This window comes from Siniperca chuatsi, linkage group LG17 (assembly GCF_020085105.1).
Source record: "Siniperca chuatsi isolate FFG_IHB_CAS linkage group LG17, ASM2008510v1, whole genome shotgun sequence".
NCBI classification, from domain to species: Eukaryota; Metazoa; Chordata; class Actinopteri; order Centrarchiformes; family Sinipercidae; genus Siniperca; species Siniperca chuatsi.
In genome coordinates this window covers 6,751,507-6,764,252 of record NC_058058.1, presented here as the reverse complement: position 1 = coordinate 6,764,252, position 12,746 = coordinate 6,751,507, and the positions used below count along the sequence as shown (strand labels likewise).

At 36.4% G+C, this 12,746-nt stretch overlaps 1 protein-coding gene across 1 annotated transcript; it reads right to left on the bottom strand.

Annotated features, from left to right (window-relative positions):
- Positions 1-600: 600 nt before the first annotated feature.
- Positions 601-12,065, bottom strand: LOC122864972 (probable C-mannosyltransferase DPY19L4). Its single transcript, XM_044172812.1, has 19 exons — positions 11,664-12,065; positions 11,331-11,477; positions 9,469-9,593; positions 9,283-9,373; positions 9,015-9,136; positions 8,033-8,178; positions 7,570-7,693; positions 7,336-7,470; positions 6,735-6,866; positions 6,272-6,373; positions 6,085-6,158; positions 5,744-5,902; positions 5,394-5,513; positions 5,134-5,254; positions 4,769-4,825; positions 4,592-4,674; positions 4,369-4,501; positions 3,387-3,545; positions 601-2,878 (listed from the first exon to the last, which is right to left on the bottom strand). The coding sequence occupies exons 1-19, from the start codon at positions 11,752-11,754 to the stop codon at positions 2,714-2,716; spliced, it is 2,286 nt and encodes a 761-aa protein (XP_044028747.1). The 5' UTR covers positions 11,755-12,065; the 3' UTR covers positions 601-2,713.
- Positions 12,066-12,746: the final 681 nt, after the last annotated feature.

Genomic DNA, 12,746 nt, shown 5'->3' with positions numbered 1-12,746 from the left:
TTGAGGTTTGCAAGACTTAATCATATATAAAATAATAAATAAAACACTATCAAATAGGACAATTTTTTGCATAATGAGTACTTTTACTTTTGATACTTAAGTAAAAAAGTGGATATTTAATTGAATATGGATACTTATTTTAATATGGGCAGTAAAAATGGAAAAACCTGAAATGTAAAAACCTAAAAAATATTACTTTAAAAAAATGACTCCAATTTAAAGCAGAAATGGGTTATAATAATGATAAAGCTGTGGTATTTCCCACTCTAACAGTCCCGAGAAGACATCTAATCAGCCAAAGTAAAACATCTCTGCATGAATGTGCAGGGCCTTTAAATTTAGAATGGGAAAGGAAAATAAAATACTCAAAATAAAAGCTTAAATTGATCTTTGTAACAGAAAAGGGGGAAAAACTTACAGCAAAAAAAGCAAAGGGAAAATTAACTCTAATATACAGAGTTGTCTTTATTTCCCTCATTCACATTTGCATTTGTCCTTTTCCATTCGGCTCCTCAAGCTGCACAGTCCGTAAAAGATGAGGTGTGGAACGACAACCTTAAAAAGACATTTAAAGCATCACATAATAAGCGTGACATAAACTCTTGACACAAAAGGCTTTTAATTCATCAACTCATACATACTTCATATCTCCATAAGTAATTTAATAAAACCTAATATTCACTACATGGCCTTTTGCAGAGGACAGTTATTGGTGAGACCAGCATGATAGCACCAGAAGGAATTTACTACCAAATACTTCAAGGTAACAACCAGGGGACGGGAAATGTCTCTGACATAGCTAAAGGTGTGATCGGTAAAGAGATGTCAGTCAGTCCGTCCCCACATCTCAAAATAAGGCATCCAGATGAAGAGGATGAAGACAAAGTAACAAATGAGCAGCTTCAGAACCAGCCTCCACTACACTTTCAGGCTGAAAGAGACACAAGTAGGTTTAAAAGTTCATAGATATCGTTTCTGTTGTCCTGCATTGTTCAATCAATATATAAATACTGTTTGAAGCAACTCCACACTGATATCGCAAGTTATTTGTCTTCCAATGTCGCAGGTGAGCTGCTGAGCTTCAAATTTAGTCACTGGCTGATGGTAGACCCCAGGAATTATATTTATGAACTCTTAAGTGAAGTGGGTGTCCTCCTTAACAGTAGAGATCTGCTCACCCTTTTGCAGAATACATCACACTATAGGCAGCTTACAAAGACACGTCTTCCCTATTAAAGCTGAGCATACGAGAAGCAGCAACCTTTTAAAAAGATACACAACACATACACATTATCTGCATGAGTACTTTTATGTGGTACAACTGATCGTGATTTAGATCATTATTCCAACCAATCAAGACATAATTATCTAATTATCTCAGGATAATAATGGCTGCAATACCGGACACCTTTTTCTCTTTAGGCAGACAGGATTGTCCATGATTAAAAAAGTTGGATGGACCATGACTATCCCAAGATAGTGAGCCATATAAATCAAGAGAAAACAATGTCTGATCGATGATAACTGCATAAATATTAATCCCAGAATAATGGGCTTAAAAGTAACAACACAGAGTCTACAGTCATGCTAGTGGCTCTGTGAAGCTGTACTTAGGTGGTGCTTTGAGCTAAATGCTAACATCAGCATGCTATCATGCTCACAATGAAAATGTTAACTTGCAGATGTTTAATTAGCAGATGTTCACCATCTTAGTTTAGCATGTTAGCATGCTAACAAAATAAAATTTTGACCTAATGATGCAGTAGATGAGAAGTTAAGGGATGATCAAAGAGATTACAAATCATCCTGAAGGGGACACATGTGTGCAAAATTTCATGGCAATCCATTCAGTATTTGTCAAGACAATTCACTCTGACCCAAAAATGTCAACCTCATTATGGCACTAGAGATATAGTCAGGGGCTCACCAAAGTCATTGTGCTTCATCCTTTGGGAACCGTGAATGTCTGTACAAAATGTTTTGCCTGTCCGTCTGGTAGATGTTAAGATATTTCACAGAGTAAGTGAAAACTGACCTGCTGGTGGCGCTACAGGAAAAGTCAGCGGATCACCAGAATCATTAGGATTAAACCTCTGGGCGCCATTGATATCTGTACTAAATTTAAAGGCAATCCATCCAACAGTTGTTGAGATATTTCAGTCTGAACCAAAGTGGCGGACCGACTGACCAACCGACCAACAGACAGACGGACCGACATTGTCATCCCTAGAGCCATGATGCTAGCACGGCTAAAAATATGACCACTATTTGTTGTCTCAAAATAATAAGCATAAAAAAAAAATCTGAGCTGCTCTCGGCTTCTGTACAAAGTGAACACACAGGCCTCACATATTAACCTCTCCCTTCATTAAAAGCATCACAGTAACAGTAACGCATGGCTTATAAAACTACAGTACAGTGATTAATATGGCATATTTCAACTTCAACAGGGTCCTTTTATGTTGATTTTAATCACACAATGTGTAGGCCAACACCACTACAATGTGCTCAGTTGATCCCAGCTGGTTTGAATTTACAGCTTCACCATCTACACCAGGATGCGTAAAGTAACAGTGATTAGACATTTCTCTGAGCACACACACTGCAGAAACACATTGCAGTCCTCTGTGTTACATTGTGGATATGATGTGAAACACTGATTAAGGGCAGAGCCAGGCTCAGTAAAGTCTCAGCAGGGAGGCAGAGGCTGCTGTCAGTACTGAAAGGAGATGACAGAGTTCACTTTGTAGACGTGGTACGAGCGGTTCCAGAAAACTCGAGTGAAGTAGTTTGTGTAAGGCGAGTAGTTCATCTTTATCTCTTGGCAGAATCTTCCGTGCTTGGAGAAAGAGTAAAGCTCTCCTTTGTCGTAAACAACCTGAATGGGACAAGGTGATATGGAACGTTAATGAGAACAATTGTATAACACTTTCTCAAAAACTCATGTCATAATCAATACTTTCCAAGAGTGAGGCCTCTTAGTAACTTTTGCAAAGCACTCTTAGAATACACAGGCTTTATTTACAATCAGTCCCTCATTGTAAATACATTTATGTAACAATATGGCAAATTAACTTAAAAGAGTTCAACATGCTGGAAAAAATACATTTATTCACTTTCTTGCCTACAGTTAGATGAGAGGATATGTCTCTATTGTAAATATGAAGCTACAGCCAGCAGCCGGTTGCATGTTAGTTGTGTTTGTTCTGTTGTTGTTACGTTGATGGACTGCACCATCCCCCAACACATTCAAAACCTACTTTGATCAATTTCAAATCGTGATTTTCAACAGATGACAACAACATGCACCTTTTAAAAACACACAATACTAGACATACAGATGGAAAACTGCAGCTTGTGGTAAAACAATACGTGTCTAAACTCACATGTCCATTGGCGATGTCCAGCAGGTCTTTGATCCTACAGCCTTTATTAATACTAAGCTCGTTGCAAACTGACTCCTCAATGATCACGTAGTTTGTCTTTTGAGAGGTCAGAATCTTATAGATGTCCTCTGCAGATCTCATTGCATACACCTGGTAAGTCTGCAAGGAGAGAAAAGAAAAGGTTATTCATTTTAAAAAACTATATGCACTAGTTCAACTCATCTGTGATAAGGGAAATCTAAATCAGTTGGACCACGACTAAAATGTATATATTTTTCATTGTTTATGTTTTTAGCTCATTTCTATGTCTTTATTAGAGAATGGGCAGTATAGGGATAACAGAAAATGAGGGGAGAGAGATGGAGAACATGCAACATCCCAGGTCGGACTCGAACCAGGGATGTTGCAGCTCGCGGTTGGTGCCCTACACCCCCACACTACCAGGGCGCTCCATAGAGTGCTGCAGGGATGACGTATTTTTGTAGGCCAACCCCAAAGTTAGCATCGCCCTGGTTCCCTTGACAATTATTGCAGAAAATGAGCTCTGTGGCAAACGAAAGTTTATGATTTGTGTTCAGAAAGATAATCTTCACAAATGAACACCACTTTTATGATTTTTGAAGCATAAATGCAATCACCAGATATAAAAAGCTAACGTTAGGCTATAAACAAACTACACCACGGTAGCATGACTTCAACGTCACCATCACTAAGCTTCCAACTTATTTGATTTTGAGTATAAACACAACAAGGCTGTAAAGGCGGACTAGTGTGTAGATGAGTGTTCGTGTTCGGCGTGATGACGTTTAATGTGTTTCATGTTAATGACAACCTCTGTAGTCTCATTTAGCCACTTGTTAGCAACCGCCTTTTTTAAGACACGTAAAAGCGACGTATTTTATGTCGTAGAACAAAATGTGAAAATCACTTGTGTGATTGTCTAATTTTTTTCCTTTCAGAAAGAATCTTTCATCTCACTCACATCTTCAGTCCTCCTCAGCAGGTTGATGTCTGAGTAAAGCGGTAAACTGGTCACAGCTGAACCTGAACACAACTTCACTGTTCCCAACAGCTGAGGGCTGCCTGCAAAGACGGCCGCTACTGGAGCCTGTGACCTGGAAGACAAGAAGAAGAAGATGACGTTAGATGCCACAATAAAGACTTTATAGATAGCTTTGAACATACAGAAAGATCTCATGACCTACCTGATCCAGCTGATCAGCTCTACTGTATCTGGGTCGTAGAACTCTTGCAGATCTGACAACTCTGCTAAGACACGAGGACAGTACTGCAAGACAGAAGAGAGCAGTGTAGGAAGATATTATGTGCCTTTAAATGTCTGACATAAAGAGCTTCAAAAGATAAAGAGTTGAAATACTCACCTCTCTCCACAAACTGAAACCAATGATGGTAGGAACCGCTGTGCTCAGGATCAGAGACTGGAGAGTTAAAAAAAAATGCAAACAATTAACAGTTTAAGCCAGAACCCGGATGGTTGAGCATTTGTAATAACAAGTGATGAGGATTCGATTCTTCTCTTGTATGTTATAATAATGATAATAATAATAATAGTAATACTTTATAGGCAACAACACTTTTTAAAATGTCCTTTTTTGAGTGAAACAGGAGAAAATGTTTGTGCAAAAATGTATTTTTGTTGTCAATATGTATGTGTAAGTCATGCACGTTTTTATAGCTGAAAAAGCACAATGTTCGCTGTTAAAAGTGAATATCAGAGGCCACTGACCAGTACTACAGGGTGGATGGACTTCAGTTTGAGCCACTTAAACACGGTCATCCAGAGGTCTGGAGAACACACACCGAACGCTGTAAACATGCAGACGTACGGGGTCCACAAATATTTCATCCTGCAGGAAATAAGAGCACAGTCAATGTCTACTTGTGCCATAACCGAAGAAGTATGAACAATTTAACAATACTTCATTTACTATAGAAACATGTTAGAAATCCACATTCCAAAACACACTTTTACGCTGATGAACGTACCCATCAAACAGCAGAGCCAGGCCTCCAAAAAGCAACGTATGGAAAACATGATAGTTGACCTCTGGCTGCTCTCCTATTCGTCCATCTTCAAGTCTGAGGTTGGTTTTCATTGGCTGACCACTGTATAAAAGTAAAAATGCTTTCAGCATCATGACATCAAGTCTACAGCCAAAAGTGGAACCATGATAAATGTTTACTAGAGCCTCAAACAGAAGCCCTTTACAGCAGAACCTCAAACTGCAGCTGGAAGCCACAGCTGCTTGAGGTCCAGCTTTGATCACCAGCTCTGTCAAATATAATTTTAAAGACACCAGTAATGTCATGCACCGTGTGTGGCACAAGTCTCTAACCTGAGTCTTCTGTAAATGGTCTGCAGGGTGGACAGCAGGCAGATAGTGAGCACCAGGAAGTAGAAGGGAAGGACTGAGGCCTGCGTCAGTCGTAGAAATAAGTCCTGACCGGGTGTCTGGAAACTCTCTTGACATAGGAGGAAGTTGGTGACAAAATCACTAACATAGAAGGAAAGAAAACATTGTCATTAGATTAGATTATTCAGACAGACAAATAGCATACTGACTAATATGGATACTGTTCAAAACCACAATGGATAATACACAATGCCACCACTGATTTAAACCAATGTCTAGCCTTTATTTTAACAGCAAAATTTGATGAAATAGCTGTAACTCACGTTGTTGTGTTGAGCCCAAATTTTACTTCAAGGAATTTCAATATGAAGTCACTGTCACTTACAGGTATAAGTTTCTGTAAATGAAAACCAGTGATGATTAACCAACAACTTAACTACAAATGAATGCTCTTGACTTTGTCAACAAATACATCAATGGAGACAGCCAACCATGTTCGTATGGTTTTACCTTGACCAAATAACTGAAGGTGATCCCTGTGGTAAAGACTAGGTGGAAATGTAGGAAGAGCTTCATTACTCTGGCCACAAGAGGTCCTATCTTCATCTTTTGCTGCAATAGAAATATAGAAAACAGAATTGAGATGGTGTCAATCTGCATTCAAACCCTGTTAAATCAAAGGTAATGAATTTTTTATGATAAAATAGAAAACAAATAAAGAAAATTCTCACATTTAAGAAGGTACAACCAAGAAATGTTCAGTTTTTTTACTTGATAAATTAGTTAAATGATTAATCAGTTATCAAAAGTCACTGATTATTGTCTGTTGATCAAATAACCAGTTAACCAATAATTCAACTAATTGTGTCAGCACTAAAGCTCAGCCATCTGGGATTCAATGCAAAACGTTAAAACAAATGCCTGTAATATGCAATTTGACTGAGATCTGGTGTGAGGGAGCAGCTAACTCTACCTGGAAGTACCTCGCGAGCACTGAGCCAATCAGGAGGCTGAGCAGAGGCGAGCTGAGCAGGGTCGAGTTCTGAAACTGGAACAAGTAGGCCAGGAACAAGGAGCTGAGGTACACCTTGTGAATGTTAGCAATCTTAACGTCCAAGAGAGAAAGTAGACAGCGAGAGAGAAGAGAAACAAAGGAAAAAAGCACAATGTCTTTAAGGACAATCGTGGGCACAATGTAGAACAAATACTATAAATGTTTTACCAGTTACATTTTCAGAACGCATTCTTGAAGAATATTTAACCCCATTATAACTAAAAAGACAACAGTATTTTGCTCTTTTTACACATCTTACATTTATAAATAACTGGCCAAAACTTTGTTTAATTCATGTTTACGTGTCATAAATGGATTAATATCGAGCTCGAGCAAGAAAATAAAATGACAAGTGACAGTGTAAAAATGACAATTTGTGGTTTTATGTGCAGGACTATTTCTTGGTCGGGTGACTTCCTGGAGCTTCACATGTGCTGGTAGGCAGAGTTTTTTTACATCAAAAAAGCATGTAGTGGTTAAATGAGATTCAACTGTTCCAATTATGCCAGGACTGTGTTACCTTACGTGGTGGCACCAGGTCAAAAGAGTCAAGCAAGAAAAGACAGAGGCCTTGGACGAAGAGCACGTAGTGGCTGTGTTCCCAGACCAGGAGGAAGGTGAAGGTGGTGGCACTCATGGTAAGATAGCAAAACATCTACAGAGAAATCCAGTGTATCAATGCAAATACAGTGTTACACCTAAGTTGGATATAGTAGAGGATTATTTATAAAAATTGGTTTCACGACTCGCTCACCTCAGTGGCAGAGCTGATGTTATTACTCAGGAATCCAGTCAAAGCTGCAACCTGACAAGAGAAGTAAGGAAGAGCCCAGTTGTCCCGCAGAGGAATAGCATGGTCCACTTTGGTTGTATCTGGTCTGAGAAAGAAATGACCCACAGAAGAGTTGTAGTTGTAGAAGTGTTGTAAACAGAAAGAAAACAAGTGAATCTGGGATTTGAAACAGGAGGGTTTTATTATGCTTCACCACTGAGATTTTTATTTGTTTTAGCAGCAACCTAAGTGTCCCATTTTTCAAGTCTGTTTTAAGGCATTTGTTATCAGAGTAGGAGCAACAGGAAGAAAAATGGAAAGAAAGGATGTATGATGAAGTTCACATAAGGAAGGTAACTTTACCGTGCTTACCGACTTTTATAGGAGGCATACAGAGAAACCTCACACAAAAGTATGAGGAACAAGGTGGCAGAATTCTTCTCACCTGTTGATCACATACCAGGCCACAGCCAACATGCCAGCCACCCAGGTGCCGCTCATCACCCAGCTACACACAAACAGGGCAGTGACATAGATCGCCTGGAGGCCGAAAACCGCTCCAACATAGAAGTAGATCGGCTCTACAAAATCCTGAAGGGAGAGACAGAAACATCAGGGTTTCGTCACAGACGAGGCCAAAAAAACTCTGTATGCGGTTTGCTTTAAATGGCTTAAATAAAAAAGTGCTAAGATGAGATGCTGGGCTAACTGACATAACTTAAATAAGACTTACTATCTGGCAACATAACTGACGAGTCTGTGTTAGTGTGGATATGTTTGTGGTTCCCAGAAGCATGAAGTCTTCATTTTGTTTTTGTCAAATTTGATTTGCTACTGTAGTCCGTTGCCAGGTAATGCAATGCAAAGGTTTGACTTCTCTCCACTTTTTCTGGCAGCGCACAAGGCATTGAATGATTTATTGCGTTATTTGGTGACAAGCCCTCTGCATGGCCAGCAGATGAGACTATTTTAACTACATAGAGAATATATAACCAAATACAAACTAGCAAGGCACTTCAAAAATGCTAATTTCACTGGCTATCGCAGTCAGTACAAACCAATGCAAACCAGCTTATGTTCAACTGGTCTCAACTAACGTTCTGCATTGCATTATTCACTGTTTTACTATGCAAGAAGTCCTTCCCTTCTGGAGGAGGCTCAGGCTGAAAGGCCTCCAGGCGTAAGACAAGAATGATGTTACTGTTTCCAATCTGTTTGCCAGTGTTTGAATGCTTTAAGACGAGGCATTGTACTGATTTAGCACCTTTTTTCTTAGTAAAATACACATGCGCCTTCCATCGCATATTACCATCTGATAAAAATATGACACAAATGTACTGCAGCATGGTAAAAACTGACAATGTCCTTATTTCTCTTTATTTAACTTAATTCAGAAGCTGATCAAACAGCAAAAACAAAGACCTCACCTGGCTGCCTGTGACTCTGTATATGAAGCTTGTGATGAGCTCCGGATACAGAGACAAACGTTCCACTACGTTGATGGTCTGACCTGAAACAGTTCTGTTATCTAACGTCAGCTCATAAAAGCCTGGAAAACACAAACCACATAAGAACAGAGTTGACTGACAAGGAGAGAGTGACATTCGTAGCCCTTTAATTCAAGTTTTGGCGTTGTATTTAGTTAGATATTTAAATGTTCTGCTCTTTAATGAGAAGCAGAAAGGATACATGTACCTCTTTCAAAAGAGGGTGCCATCAGCATGTGCTTGTAGTAGTAGTAATAGAGCCCGCTGCCTCCTTGGAAGGTGATTTCACGCTCTAGCTCCTGAGACACATTAAAGTGAATTTTAGAATTGATTTGATATGGCAGTGTAGTGAAAATGTACTGGAAGCAGACTCATGAAACGCAGAGTCACCCACCTGTCTAGTAGAAAACCAGAACTTCCTGTCATGATATGTAGACAGATACACGGCATAAAGCATGCCACAGGCAACTGCTGCCAGACATCCGAAGAACACCCTCACCAGGCGCTGCAAAAAAACAGCTGAGGAGCAGAAACATAACAGCGAACATCACATATCACAACAATAGTTGTAAGTTATAATAAGTGTGTTAGACACATTTTGACTGTATTTAAAAATCCACCGCCAGCCACACCACCATCAAGGGTTTATTGAGTCACAGGAGAAACTAGTCTCTGGCCCTTTATTAAGATGGATTCATTGCTGACCAATAATGGTTTAAACTGCTCATACAGTGCCGGACTCTACGGGTAAATGAGATACCAATATAAACAAAGGACCTTCTTCTGATGTTGATATACAGTATATGCTTAGATATGGAGAAATTGTCATTTCCAGTAATTTCACAAATCATTTTAGGTGAAATCTGATTCAGTAATTTCTTTTTAGTCTCAATTTAGACAACATAATTGTGTATCATGATAAACAATATGGTAACAACATATATATATATATATATATATATATATATATATATATATATATATATATATATATATATATATATATATATATATATATATATATATATATATATATATATATATATATATATATATATATATATATATATATATATATATATATATATATATATATATATATATATATATATATATATATATATATATATATATATATACATATATACATATATATATATATATATATATATATATATATATATATATATATATATATATATATATATATATATATATATATATATATATATATATATATATATATATATACATATATATACATATATATATATATATATATATATATATATATATATATATATATATATATATATATATATATATATATATATATATATATATATATATATATATATATATATATATATATATATATATATATATATATATATATATATATATATATATATATATATATATATATATATATATATATATATATATATACATATATATATATATATATATATATATATATATATATATATATATATATATATATATATATATATATATATATATATATATATATATATATATATATATATATATATATATATATATATATATATATATATATATATATATATATATATATATATATATATATATATATATATATATATATATATATATATATATATATATATATATATATATATATATATATATATATATATATATATATATATATATATATATATATATATACATATATATACATATATATATATATATATATATATATATATATATATATATATATATATATATATATATATATATATATATATATATATATATATATATATATATATATATATATAACCCTGAACTGGAAAAGTTTGTACAAGCTGCTGTAATATTGTCTAGATTGTCTAGGTTTGACCAGATACTGCAGGAGTACAGCGACTATATACATCAAACGAAATGAGCCTAGAAACACATCACGAAAAGCTGTAACAGAATTTAAAGTGTATTAAGTTGGGGTTTTTTCCTATATTGCAATCCTTTAGTGTGTGTCTGTATTCCAATGAAGGTGATTGAAAATATTTGTATTGCTGTATTTATTACTGTATTTTCTGTAGTCCATCAGGACGTCCCTACAGCAACCTGTGTGTTTGTGTTGAACTTAATACAGAAATGTGCTTATAAAGGACAAATATTTTTCTACACAAGAGTCTTAACAAAAAGTCAGACATTCTGTTATACATAGTTATACTTTAAGTACATAAGGACAGGACATAAACTTACATGCAGAGGAGCTCTTGGGTCTTTTGACAGATGTTTCGGGTCTGTTTGATTCTTCCTGTTTGGGTTGAGCATCCTCTTCTTTAACTTCACCCTCATCTTTCTGCTGCTTGTCAGCTGGTCCACCAATGGACACACTCCCCTCATCCTCTGTGTTCACGGGTCCATTCATATGTTCAGGTGTTACAACAGACAGACAGTGTTGTTTAACAACTGCAGGCTTTGTGACAATCTTTACAAGCATCCAGGTCAGGTTAGTGTTTCCCTGGAAAAGTTAACTGAAGTTACCGGATGCTTCTGCACAGGAAGCTAACCGGTGTCGTTAGCTGAACTTACGTGTAGCGTGCACATCAGCCTCATTTCGGCGCCCATCCTCTTCTTTATCTCCCTCCAAAGTCTCTGTTTTACGACATCTTAACTCGGTCATGACGAGATCAAATTAATCCGAGAGGAGTTGTCCGATGTGTTGAGACGGCAGCATGCTAGCTAACAAGCAGTTAGCTAATCCTAAAGCCTTAACTCAATTCTTCCCTTTGCGGTAAAGTAGGCAGGTGATAAACCGAGCTACAGGCTTCCCTTTTCTCGATTCGCCTTTGTTGAGTTGCAAAGCAGCAGATGCACAGTTGCAGTGTTGATGATGTTGACTGTGTGGAGGACTGAACTTAGCACTGCTGCTGGGCTGTGACTGACCGGGACATGGCGGAAGTTGCGGATGGCTACAGAAAGCAGCGAAGAAGAGTGAAGACCAAACTTCACTGCAAATTCAGGCCATTTAAGAAAATTAAAACCTGTCAAATTTTCAGTTTCCTCTCTGGTATTATGCCAATGTAACATCAATGCTTACATTAATTTCGAAGGCGTTATTTTCTCACATTGTATTATCCTGCTCACGCCTTTAATTGTTTTGGGAATATGTTTTAGTGCTCAAACAACAGTATTTAGTCGATGATTTTGAAAATCAATTAATTGTCCAAGTTCTTTACAAAGGGGACAATGCTGAAACATGTTCTGGTCTCAGCCTCTCAACTGTGAGGATTTGTGATCTTTCTCGGTTTTATATAATGTAGAGCTGAAACAACTATATTCAGTTAGTTGATCAACAGAAATTTTCAATTTCAAAAACAAAACAAGCAATATTTAAGTCACCTTGAGCTTCGGTTGTGACAGCCTTTTTTTTCAATACTGACATTTTATAGACCAAACGATTAATCGAGAAATTAATGATTCATTTAGATTAATCGTTAATAAAAAATAATCGATTTGCAGTCCTGAAATAATTGTAAATTTAACACCTTTGTGTTTGTGGGGAAAACAAGCAATTTGAAGAATTTTAAGAACTATTTGTTGATTAATCAATCAATTAAAACACTGAGTGATAACTGATTGAGGAAAATAACTTGTATATAACTGTTGTTTTTT